The 13241-nt window shown below is 39.3% G+C and overlaps 1 protein-coding gene across 1 annotated transcript; it reads left to right on the top strand.

Annotated features, from left to right (window-relative positions):
- Nucleotides 1–1441: 1441 nt before the first annotated feature.
- On the top strand, nucleotides 1442–12199 carry LOC127122663 (uncharacterized). Its single transcript, XM_051052963.1, has 5 exons — nucleotides 1442–1481; nucleotides 1565–1776; nucleotides 9636–9785; nucleotides 10052–10264; nucleotides 12023–12199. The coding sequence occupies exons 1-5, from the start codon at nucleotides 1442–1444 to the stop codon at nucleotides 12197–12199; spliced, it is 792 nt and encodes a 263-aa protein (XP_050908920.1).
- Nucleotides 12200–13241: the final 1042 nt, after the last annotated feature.

Below are 13241 nucleotides of genomic sequence, written 5' to 3'. Positions count from 1 at the left end.
GTCTGGTTGAAGATCATCTTAGGCACCATTCATCATCTCCCTACTTCCAACTCTTCTGACTACATCAACACAGATCAGAAGTGTATCTTGTACTGCATTTACAAGGGTTTGAAACTGTGTCTACCTGCACTTCTCTTCAAGTACCTCAGAGACTCAGTGAAAGACACCAGAAACAACATGAAGACAAGGAACTACATCCCTATAGGGAGACTCATATCAGATGTATTGATTGAGAGTGGCTTAGTGGATCACCAGATTCAGCTCAGACTTATGCAAGATGTCACCATTGACACTAGAAGACCGCTGAATGCTCGGAATCTGAAGAGCATGGGAATCATTGATCAAGTCAGAGCCAAACCAACACTTGATACCTCCTGGGAAACACTCAGGGATCAGAGGGAGATTCCCAACGGACTCTACCTGTTCTCCAAAATTGACCCTCTAGAGGTAGTGGCCTATTATCTACAGGACCTTGCCAATCAAGGGGTGGACATCTCTGACTTCACAGTGGAATGGCTTCCTGAGCATCCACCTAACTTCATGAAGAGGATGCGAGAGCCCTCTGAGAATTCCAAGAAGGCGAAGAAAGCAAGGCTAGGAGAATCCTCTGGGTCAAGACCTCCAGTCCCTATGGCTGGCTCTCCAAGTAAGTTTGTACCTCTCTCTCGCTTTGTTAAAATAAAACCTCTTTATTCTTATATTCCCCAAACCACCCCTATATACACCACCTCTGACACTCCTCCCTCAACCACCAGAACGTCTCACCCACCCTCACTAAAATTTAACCTTGCTACTACCACACTACCCATTTCAGAAGCAGAAATGCTGAATGAAATCACTTCACCATCATCATCACCATTTCCATAATCCCCACCATACTACGAACTTTCCTCCGACACCGAACCACATGACCCCTAATCCCCTATTATGGCTCAGTTACAAGCCCGTGCTCTGGCCTCTCAACAACCATCACACTCTGAACCTGAACCAAAAGTCACTTCCCTACCTCCTGAACATCCAAATCCCTCCACACCTCAACAAACACCACCACCTACATAACAACCAATCCACTCTGAACCACAACTAACCCACCCATCATCTGAACCACACCCATAACTTGAACAAACAACACAGTCACCCTCTGACATTCCACCACCCAACATTTTCGTTGCCTCCATCACTCCCACACTCAATCTCAGTGCCCCAAACTCACCCTCTCCACCTTCCCCAGCCTATGCCATTGAACCAGAAACTACCCTTCCTACCCTTGAAGAAGCAATACAGGTTTTTGCAGACTCTTCATTCGAGAAGGTCAAGTCTCTGACGATTAATTCTGGCATCAGTGATGATCCCTCTGCTGTAAGGATCCACTAGACCAGAGTAATAAGCTGGATGACCTCTGAAGCATTCAAACTGAAAGGCCTCTCTGAACAAGTCCGCAATGACTTTATCAGAGACGCTGGTATTAGACTTCAAGAGTGGTTAGCCTGAGAAGTTGAGGAACGAGCAAGGAAGGAAGCCGAAGAGAAAGCACGCCAAGAAGAACTATAGTGAATCAAAGAAGCTGAAGCCAAGGCTGCCGCTGATGCTGATGCTGCTGCGGCTTCTACTGAGGCTGAGGCAAAAGCTAAAGCCGACGCTGAAGAAGTAGCTCGTATTGCTGAAGAAGCAGCTGCCAAAGCCAACGCTGATGCACTGACTCAAGGGGAGCACTCCAACTTTGGGTTCGTCCCTCTAGTCTTGAAGACTCTAGAGGAACTGCAGAAAGAACAACCGGTAGTTCGGGCGAGGCTAGATCAACAGAATTCTGTCAACATCAACATTCAGAACATGTTTTCCCAGCTGCTCCAACAGATGCCTCCGCCTCCAAACCCTTAGGCACCTAGGCTATTTGCTTGTTCCTTTCTCTATTTTGATGTTTTCTTTTTACTTTCTGTTATCTGCCCTATGTGCTGCTTATCTATAACTGCTCTCTTTATTAATATCATCTTTTTCCTATGTCTATTTGATTCTGACAAAAAGAGGGAGAACTAAAACAGCTCTAATGGAAACATAACTAAATCTTCTCAAAGCACTGCAAACATTATTAAAAATTATTACTAAATTAATGACTTAAGATATGCAGGAAAGTAGCTAAAGCACTAAACCAAGGAAAGTCTAGTAAGAACTTCTGATTAATCCAAGGATCTAACTCAGGGGGAGTTCCCCTTCTATTTGATCTGAAATATTTCTGTATTGTTCCAACTCTTCTCTGTATTGTTTTGTAATCATCAAAAGGGAGAGATTGTAAGAACAAAGTTGGTTCTACAATGTATCTCTAAGATTTTGATGATAACAAAGGATGAAATAAAAATGGTACTCTAACGAAATTTTTCTTAAGTGTGTAGGATTTTGATCAAACAATCAGATAGATCAACACATCAAATACAGAATTCAACTATCAGATGCTACTCAGAGAAAATGCGTCCAGAAGGTTCTGACTCTGATCAACGCAGTTACCAGTGCAACAAAAAGAAGTCAGAAACTCTGGTAAAGAAGACTGAATCTAGACTCTAAATCTGAACAAGTCAAGAGCATAGAGAAACTCTGATATGGTCAGATATTATCAACCTCTAACGTTAAACTATGATTTACCAAGACTCTGATACAGATTCACCAGTTCATAACACGTAACCGAAAAGAAATCTGGTTTTGGAAAGAAATTATTTCTAGAAGGAAATAACGAGGCGCACAAAACTGTTTTAGAAAGAAACAAGGAGAGTAATGACAATAAACATTCTTCAATGACCAAGATCTTGTCATCACTCCAACGGTCCTTCTCAACGCCTATATAAAGGACTGAATACTTCACAAGAAGATACAACTGAGACACACAAGATAGAAAAACTCGCATTCATTCTCTCTCATTTTTTCACGAGTTGCTACTCTTACGGGAAAAGCTATGTTCTTATTATTCTGTAATATTTACTTTTTGTTAGAAGCACATTGTATTACAAATCATATTTTTGCTAAGATATTTCCTCAAGTGACTCTATGCAGTCTGAATACTTGAGAAGGCTAAGGGATTATTCTCTTAGGCGATTGTTTATGTAATCTTTCAAGATTAGTGGATTAAGACCTTTTTGAAGGAGAAATCACCTTTGCAGGGTGGACTGGATGAGCTTTGAATTTCAAGCGAACCAATATAAAATTCTGTGTCATATTCCTTTTTATTCTCTATGTGTCTAATATGTCAAAACGTTTTTATTTCCAAAAACGATTCAAACCCCCTTTCTTGTTTTTCTCTACCTTCAATTGGTATCAGAGCTTCGACTCTGTTATTGATTTTCTAATCAAACACTTAACAGTGTAGAGAGATCCAGCGTGAGAAAGACACCATGACCAACACCAATGAAAGAGACAGTTATAATGCTAAACCTCCAATCTTTGAGGGAGAAAAATTTGATTATTGGAAAGACAGAATTGAAAGTTTCTTTCTGGGCTACGATGTTGATCTATGGGATATAGTCACAATTGGCTACACACCACCTGTGACTGACGCTGGCGTTGCCATCCCCAGAAGAAAAATGACAGATGATCAGAAGTGCGAATTCAAAAACCATCACAAAGCAAGAACGATGCTACTAAATGCCATTTCCTACAATGAATATGAAAAAATTACCAACAGGGAAACAACTAAAGAAATACTTGACTCCCTGAGGATGACTCACGAAAGAAATTCTCAAGTCAAAGAGACAAAGGCTCTGGTTCTAATTCAGAAATATGAAGCCTTCAAAATGGAGGACGATGAAGCTGTAGAGGTAATGTTTTCTAGATTTCAAACTTTAATTGCAGGACTCAAAGTTCTGGACAAGGGCTACACAACTGCAGATCATGTCAAAAAGATAGTCAGAAGCTTTCCAAAGAAATGGAGACCCATGGTCACAACCTTAAAGTTATCCAAAGGTCTGAACAATATCAGCCTTGAGGAACTTGTTAGTTCACTCAGAAGCCACGAGATAGAACTGGAGGAAGATGAGCCTCAAAAGAAGATCAAGTATGTAGCACTAAAGTCTAGATCTGAAAGACGCAAGCCAGAAAGAAACAAAGCCTTCCAAGCTAAAGAGGAAGACAATGACGACTCTGAAAAAGAAGACTCTAACGCCCTTTTGACCAGAAGAGTTAAACATCTCTGGAGAAAAAGGAATAATAACTTCAGAAGGCCAAGACCCAAGGGAGATCGCTCAAAATCAAATTTCAGAGGTAAGTCAAACAAAGAAATAACATGCTATGAATGTAAGGAAACATGTCATTACAGAAACGAATGTCCCAAGTTGAAGAAAGAAAGCTCTAGAAGAGAGAATTTCAAGAAAAGTTCATTCAGAACTAAAAAGGGACTGATGGCTACCTGAGACGATAGTGGATCTGATTCACCCGAATCAGACTCTGAAGAATAGGCAAATGTTGCACTCATGGCTATCACCTCTAAAAATACATCAGATAGAGAATCTGACTCTGAAGAGGTATTTTCTGATCTTTCTCGCTCTGACCTTGAATCATGCCTTTCTGAAACTCTAACCTCATATCAGAAACTTAAACCAAAATTTAAGGCCTTAAAAGGAGTTCTTGACAGAACAATCAAAGAATGTGATAAGCTTGAGATAACTGCTTCAGAACTAAAAGATGAAAATCCAACTTTGATAAAATAAAGAGACTCCACAAATAAACAATGTTTAAAACTTGAAGAAGCACTATCTCAAGCCCCACAAACATCTAACACAATGATATATGAATATGAAAAATCTTTTCAAAAGTTTCTAAAAAATGTTATAGAAAGGAGCAGAATGGCATCCATGATTTATGGAGTAAGTCAGAATAATAAAAGAGGAATAGGGTATATCCCCAGTGAAGATAAATCTTCCACAGATGACAAACCTAAATCTCCTTTTTCTTATCACTACACACATACACAAGCACAACATTTTGATAATGCTAGAAAACCCAAAGTTCTAAGAAACTATGGGAAAACTAATCATAAAGGACCCAAAAGATTCTGGGTACCAAAGGATAAGATTGTTTATGTTGCAAATATCTTATGCAGTAGAGATAAGACACCAATCATGGTACCTGGACTCTGGATGCTCGCGCCACATGACGAGAAGAAAGCATATGTTCCAAAGCCTGGAACTTAAAGACGCTGGCTTCGTAGGTTTCGGAGGAAATCAGAAAGGAAGGATCAGAGGCTCCGGAACTATTGAACTCCACAACAAAATGGGGTTATAGAAAGGAAAAATAGGACACTCCAAGAGATGGCCAGGACCATGATCAATGAAACAAATGTGACTAAGCACTTTTGGGCTGAAGCAGTAAATACAACGTGTTATATTCCGAATAGAATCTCTATAAGACCTATTCTGGAAAAGACTCCCTATGAACTGTGCAAGGGAAGAAAACCCAACATTTCTTATTTCCATCCTTTTGGATGCTCTTGCTTTACTCTGAATACTAAAGAACATCTGAACAAGTTTGATTGAAAAGCACAAAAAGGTATTATGTTAGGATACTCAGAACTCTCTAAAGGCTACATAGTATACAACACAGAAACCAAAATTGTGGAAGAATCAATCCATGTTAGATTTGATGATAAGCTTGATCCTGAAAAGTTAAAGCTAGTTGAGAAACTTGCAGATCTGGAGATTACTCTTGCAGGTTCTGACGAAAAGACTAAAGCACCAGAAGTATCTGATAAACAAAGTCCGGATGCAACTGAAGCCTCAACTATCCAGAATAAATCAAGAAGCGGCCCCAACATCTCTGAAGATTTGATTCTGGGAAACAAGGACGAACCTGTCAAAACTAGGTCAACATTCAAAGTATCTGAAGAAATTCCTCTAGGACTAGTATCTCTGATTGAGCCTACTTCCTGTGATGAGGCATTTCAAGACAAAGATTGGGTTCTAGATATGAAATAAGAGCTAGATAAATTCTCAAAGAATGACGTCTGGGATCTTGTTCCAAAGCCTAAAGGAACTCATATTATTGGAACCAGATGGGTGTTCAGAAACAAATTGAACGAAAAGGGAGAAGTAGTCAGAAATAAAGCACGACTGGTGGCACAAGGGTACAGTCAACAAGAAGGTATTGACTACAATGAAACCATTGCCCCAGTCGGCAGGTTAGAATCTATTCGCTTACTTGTTTCATTTGCTGTAAATCATTCTATCGAACTATACCAAGTGGATATCAAGAGTGCATTTCTAAATGGTTATATATCAGAAGAAGTTTATGTCAATCAACCTCCAGGTTTTGAAAACTCTAAATGTCTAGAAAACGTTTTTAAACTCAAGAAATCACTGTACGGTTTAAAACAAGCTCCTAGAGCTTGGTATGATAGATTAAGTAACTTCCATTTGGAACATGACTTTATTAGAGGAAAGGTTGACTCTACACTCTTCTGTAAACACAATAGAAATGATCTCATGATATGCCAGATATATGTTGATGACATTATTTTTGGTTCAGCTAGCCCTTCTGTATGTCAAGAATTCTCTGAGCTAATGCAGGCAGAATTTGAAATGAGCTTAATGCAATAACTAAAGTTCTTCCTAGGGATTCAAATAAATCAAGCTTTAGAAGCTACCTACGTTTATCAAAGTAAATACATAAAAGACATTCTGAAGAAATTCGAAATGAATGAATGTAAACCTGCTAAGACACCTATGCATCCAACCTGCATTCTGGAAAAAGAAGAAATTAGCCAGAAGGTTTGTCAGAAGCTCTATCGTGGTATGATAGGCTCTCTTCTCTATTTGGCTGCTACACATCCTGATATTCTGTTTAGTGTATGTCTCTGTGCCAGATTCCAATCAGATCCTAGAGAATCTCATTTAACAACTGTTAAAAGAATACTCAGGTATTTGAAAGGAACCCCTAACCTGGTCCTGATGTATGAGAAAACATCAGAGTATAGACTTTATGGTTATTGTGATGCAGATTATGCAGGGGACAAAATGGAACGTAAAAGTTCATTTGGGAATTGTCAGTTCTTAGGAAAGAATCTGATATCCTGGGCCAGGAAAAGGCAATCAACCATAGCTCTGTCTAATGTAGAAGCAGAATATATATCAGCATCACTATGCACTACTCAGATGCTCTGGATGAAGAATCAACTTGAAGACCTTCTGATTTTTTAGAGTAGCGTTCCTATTTTCTGTGACAATACTGCTACCATCTGTTTAAGTAAGAATCCTATTTTGTATTCCAGAGCTAAGCACATAGAAATAAAATATCATTTCATTAGAGACTATGTTCAGAAAGGGGTAATCACTTTAAAATTTATTGATAAAGACCATCAATGGGCTGACATTTTTACCAAACCCCTGGTTGAAGATAAATTCTTTTTTATTTTGAAAAATTCTAACATTCAAAATTGTCCAGAATGAAATGTGTCTCTGAAATAGCAAAATAACACTCTGAGGTAAACACCTGGAATCTGTATCTGACTCTGATCCTACTACCAGTTAGGAGTCATCTGAGTCAGAAATCCTCAGGATCCAACCCTTTGGTATTCCTGAAGATCAAATAAAGTAACATGTGGTACATATTGCGTCTGACCTTGGAACTTCTAGACAGCTGTCTAACAGAAATCAAGAGACAGACTCTTGATATCTCCTCGAGCAGTGTGCTGATATGGGGATTAGACCTCCATCATGGGCTGTAATCATTCTCCTCCAAACGTGCTTACTTGGTTAACTTGCTGCATTAAATTTCTTAACAGTTAAACTCTCATCTTGTTGTCGTTTTGCATGCATCCTATTGTGTATAAATTCATTTCACATACTCCACTAGGAGATTTTACTCTCACAAAACCGTCCTTCTCTCATTTATTCATCTCCTTCAAAGATTTCTGCAGTTTTCATCAAGCTCTTCAATCCTTCAACATCATCTTCAACCGTTCTTCATGGATTCTCAGCAACAATCCATTTACAAGTTCTCCCAACAAATGAATTCAACGGAGCAAACACCTATTTCAAGTAAACAAACTTCAGCAACCACCGGCTTCGTCTCAACCCCAATCTACAGGGAACCCCATATCCTCGATCGTGAGCCCCACATCCATCTAGCAACTCCCTTTGAGAAGCTTGAAGTTCTCTGTGAATCGTTAGTTGATTTAGAAAACAGGAAGAGAAATGGCGTAGACCTTACTGAAGAATTGAGAATGCAAGGGTGGGAAACCTACTTTCAACGCCTCTATGGTCCTGTGTACACAAATCTGGTGAAGGAGTTCTGGTGTTTCGCAGACTCAGATGATCACTACATTGTCTCCTACGTTCTAGGAGTCAAGATAGTCATCACTGAGAAATCCATTGCCTCCGTTCTGAACATGGAGAAGACAGGAGGCAGGCACATCTACAACATAAACCCTAGGGAAAAATACTTGTCCCATGAAATCAACCCTGCCATCTTCTAACAGAATGTTGAAGGCAAGCATTCCAAGAACAAGGAGCTACATTAGAACCTCCGGGTCTGGTTGAAGACCATCTTAGCACCATTCATCATCGCCCTGCTTCAAACTCTTTTGACTACATCAACACATATCAGAAGTGTATATTGTACTGAATTCACTAGGGTCTGAAACTATGTCTACCTGCACTTCTCTTCAAGTACCTCAGAGCTCAGTCAAAGACACTAGAAACAACATGAAGACAAGGAACTACATCCCTCTGGGGAGACTCATATCAAATCTATTGATTGAGAGTGGCTTAGTGGATCACTTGATTCAGCTCAGACTCATGGAAGATGTCACCAATGACACTGGAAGACCACTGAATGCTCGGAATCTGAAGAGCATGGGAATCATTGGTCAAGTCAGAGCCAAACCAACACTTGATACCTCCTGGGAAGCACTCTAGGATCAGAGGAAGATTCCCAATGGACTTTACCTGTTTTATAAAATTGACCCTCCAGAGGAAGTGGCCTACTATCTACAGGACCTTGCCAATCAAGGGGTGGACATCTCTGACTTCACAGTGGACTGGCTTCTTGAGCATCCACCTAACTTCATGAAGAGGATGCGAGAGCCCTCTGAGAATTCCAAGAAGGCGAAGAAAGCAAGGCTGGGAGAATCCTCTGGGTCAAGACCTCCAGTCCCTCTGGCTGGCTCTCCAAGTAAGTTTGTACCTCTCTCTCGCTCTGTTAAAATGAAACCTCTTGCTTCTTCTCTTCCCCAAACCACCCCTATATACATCACCTTTGACACTCCTCCCTCAACCACCAGAACGTCTCACCCACCCTCACTAAAATTTAACCTTGCTACCACCACACTACCCGTTTCAGAAGTAGAAATACGGAATGAAACCACTTCACCATCATCATCACCATCTCCATAATCCCCACCATACTACGAACTCTCCTCCGACACTGAACCATCTGACCCCCAATCCCTCACTCTGGCTCAGCTACAAGCTCGTGCTCTGGCCTTTCAACAACCATCACACTCTGAACCTAAATCAGAAGTCACTTCCCCACCTCCTGAACATCCAAATCCCACCACACTTGAACAAACACCACCACCTGCACAACAACCAATCCACTCTGAACCACAACCGACCCACCCATCATCTGAACCACACCCATAACCTGAACAAACAACACAGTCACCCTCTGGCATTCCACCACCCAACACTTATGTTGCCTCCATCACTCCCACACTCAATCTCAGTGCCCCAAACTCACCTTATCCACCCTCCTCAGCCTCTGCCACTGAACCAGAAACTACCCTTCCTACCCTTAAAGAAGCAATACAGGTATTTGCAGAGTCTTCAGTCGAGAAGGTCAAGTCTCTGACCATCAATTCTGGCATCAGTGATGATCCCTCTGCTATAAGGATCCCCTGGAATAGAGTAATAAGTTGGATGACCTCTGAAGTCTTCAAACTGAAAGGCCTCTCTGAACAAATCCGCAACGACTTTATCAGAGACGCTGGTATTAGACTTCAAGAGCGCTTAGCCAGAGAAGCTAAGGAACAGGAAATGAAGGAAGCCGAAGAGAAAGCACGCCAAAAGAACTACAGCGGATCAGAGAAGCTGAAGCCAAGGCTTCCGCTGATGTTGCTGCTACTGAGGCTGAGGAAAAAGCTAAAGCCGACGCTGAAGAAGCAGCTCGTATTTCTGAAGAAGCAGCTGCCAAAGCCAACGCTAATACACTGACTCAGGGGGAGCACTCCAACTCTGGGTTCGTCCCTCTAGTCTTGAAGACTCTAGAGGAACTGCAAAAAGAACAACAGGTAGTTCGGGCGAGGCTGGATCAACAAGATTCTGTCAACATCAACATTCAGAACATGTTGTCCCAGCTGCTCAAACGAATGCCTTCGCCTCCAAACCCTTAGGCACCTAGACGATTTGCTTGTTGCTTTCTCTGTTTTGATGTTTTCTTTTTGCTTTCTGCTATCTGTCCTATGTGCTGCTTATCTGTAACTGCTTTCTTTATTAATATAACTATCTGTCCTATTTGCTTCTTGTGAAGTATTCTGACAAAAAGGGGGAGAACTAAAACAACTCTGATGGAAATATAACTAAATCTTCTCAAAGCACTGCAAACATTATTAAAAATTATTACTAAATTAGTGACTTAAGATATGCAGGAAAGTAGCTAAAGCACTAAACCAAGGAAAGTTCGGTAAGAACTTCTGATTAATCCAAGGATCTAACTCAGGGGGAGTTCCCCTTCTATCTGATCTGAAATATTTATGTATTATTCCATCTCTTCTCTGTATTATTTTGTTATCATCAAAAAGGGGGAGATTGTAAGAACAAAGTTGGTTCTACAATGTATCTCTAAGATTTTGATGATAACAAAGGATGAAACAAAAATGGTACTCTAACAAAAAAAATTCTCAAGTGTGCAGGACTCTGATCAAACAATCAGATAGATCAACACATCAGATATAGAATTCAACTATCAGATGCTACTCATAGAAAACGTGTCCATAAGGTTCGAACTCTGATCAACGCAGTTACCAGCGCAACAAAAAGAAGTCAGAAACTCTGGTAAAGAAGACTGAATCCAGACGCTGAATCTGAACAAGTCAAGAGCATAGAGAAACTCTGATGTGGTCAGATATTATCAACCTCTAACGTTAGACTCTGATTTATAAAGACTCTGATACAGATTCACCAGTTCAGAACACGTAACCAAAAAGAAATCTGGTTTTGGAAAGAAATTATTTCTAGAAGGAAATAATGAGGCGCACAAAACTGTTTTAGAAAGAAACAAGGAGAGTAATGACAATAAACATTCTTCAATGACCAAGATCATGTCATCACTCCAACGGTCCTCCTCAACGCTTATATAAAGGACTGAATACTTCACAAGAAGATACAACTGAGACACACAAGATACAAAAACTCTCATTCATTCTCTCTCATTTTTTCACGAGTTGCTGCTCTTACGTGAAAAGCTTTGTTCTTATTATTCTGTAATATTTGCTTTTTGTTAGAAGCATATTGTATTACAAATCATATTTTTGCTAAGATATTTCCGATTGTGTTACGAAGTGAAGGTTCTTAGAGAGTTTAGAAATGGTTGAACGGAGTTGAAAATTTGGTTGAAGGAGTTTTGTTATAACAGTTCACGGAAATGTCTCGGTTGCCGGTTAGAAAGAGTTCTGTTATGCTTTTGGGAGAAGCTAAATCAGGTGGTTATTAATTTTGTTATGATTATTAGTTATAGTTAGTAGGAATTGTATTTGGTTTGTTATAGTGAAAATTGTTAGTTTCTGTTAAAGTCAATTGGATTAATTCTTTGTTTGGTTTTGATGGCTTGGCTATATCAGGTTTTTAATTGAGGTACTTCTGTCAATGTTAATTGAGGAAAAACTCATTGGACAAATTCTGAATTGCTTAATTGGTAGCAGGCGCTGGTTCTTTGGGTCCAGAGTTAGAAGAATGTCCATCGGTCTCTTGGTAGCAGGCGCTGGTTCTTTGGGTCCAGAGTTAGAAGAATGTCCATCGGTCTCTAATGTGAACTGATTATGATTTTGTAGTTATTGAATGTGTTGGTGTATGTAATTTTGAATAGAAATATTAGTTTTCTAGGTGCTGTACGAAATATGGCTTATATTTTGCAAGACTTGCTTTTGTTTGTGGTGGGTTGGGATGATGCTATTTTGGCCTGCGATGTAATCAATGATAAGCACACAAGAATTGAATCAAGTCAGTAATAACTACATACTTTTTGCCTTAACTTGTATCATTTGCTCATGTACTAATGGTTTGTATTGAAGATTTGAGAACAAGATCATTTGCCTAGGTATCCCAATTAAGCGTACGTGAGATGAATTCCTTGGGAGAATGAATGTTGTAGTTTTCTTGTAGCTTGAAATTGGGGTATATAAACTAGAAATGAAATGATTAAGTTGGAATTGAAATGCAATGTTGGTTTAAAAATGATTGTAACAATGTAATTTGAAATGAACCTTTTTTAGGTGTATGATTTATGTACGGAATGAGAGTTTTGGAAATTGGTTTCAAATGGTTATGTATCAAAATTACTTTGTATTAAAAATTGTTTTTTTGTATTGATAATGAACATGGATGATTTATTGATTTAGGCATGAGAGTGTAGGAAATATGAGACTAATGACTTAATGACCAAGGTTTAGAATGGTGAATGATTTAAATGAATAAGATTGGATTTGGGTAATTTGGTTATGAATTAGATGTGGATTTTGTATGGATTGGATTAAATGTGGTAATGGTTTTACAATGTGGATATGGATTATCAATTGGATATCTACATGGATATGGATAAAAAACTGGAAAGTTGTTATGGATGTGGATTAAAACTTGATTAGATTTAAAATGTGGATTTAATTGGGTTTAGAAACAAATGGGTTTGAAATTAGATTGGACAATTGAATGACTAATGGGCTTAAACAAAAAAGAGGAATAGGCGTAAAAAACAGGAAGATGATGAAAAACGAATCTTGGTTAGATGGTTGACTTTGGTCAACTGGTTGACCAAAAAGTCAACAGTTGATCAAAAGTCAACTTAGGTCGAAATGTTGGTTTTATTGTGGAATGAATGTGGATATGACTGAGAAGCCCAACGTTCTTAAACCAAATAAAACATGTCAAGTTCTAAGACTTGAAGTCCAATCATTTAAAGTCAACCAAATGATACTTAATCAAACAGTTGTTACATCTTGAATGAGTCTTAACCGATGAACCAGTAGACTTCTGATGAATTGGGCGAAACGATGA

This window comes from Lathyrus oleraceus, chromosome 2 (genome assembly GCF_024323335.1).
Source record: "Lathyrus oleraceus cultivar Zhongwan6 chromosome 2, CAAS_Psat_ZW6_1.0, whole genome shotgun sequence".
Classification (NCBI taxonomy): domain Eukaryota; kingdom Viridiplantae; phylum Streptophyta; class Magnoliopsida; order Fabales; family Fabaceae; genus Lathyrus; species Lathyrus oleraceus.
This window is presented reverse-complemented; position numbering and strand designations above follow the sequence as displayed.

Coding starts and splice junctions, on each gene's coding strand:
- LOC127122663 (XM_051052963.1), top strand. CDS start 1,442: ATGACTTTATCAGAGACGCTGGTATTAGACTTCAAGAGTG. Junction 1,777..9,635: donor AACTGCAGAAAGAACAACCG/GTAGTTCGGGCG, acceptor CAAACAACACAG/TCACCCTCTGGCATTCCACC. Junction 9,786..10,051: donor CCCTTAAAGAAGCAATACAG/GTATTTGCAGAG, acceptor AAAGAACTACAG/CGGATCAGAGAAGCTGAAGC.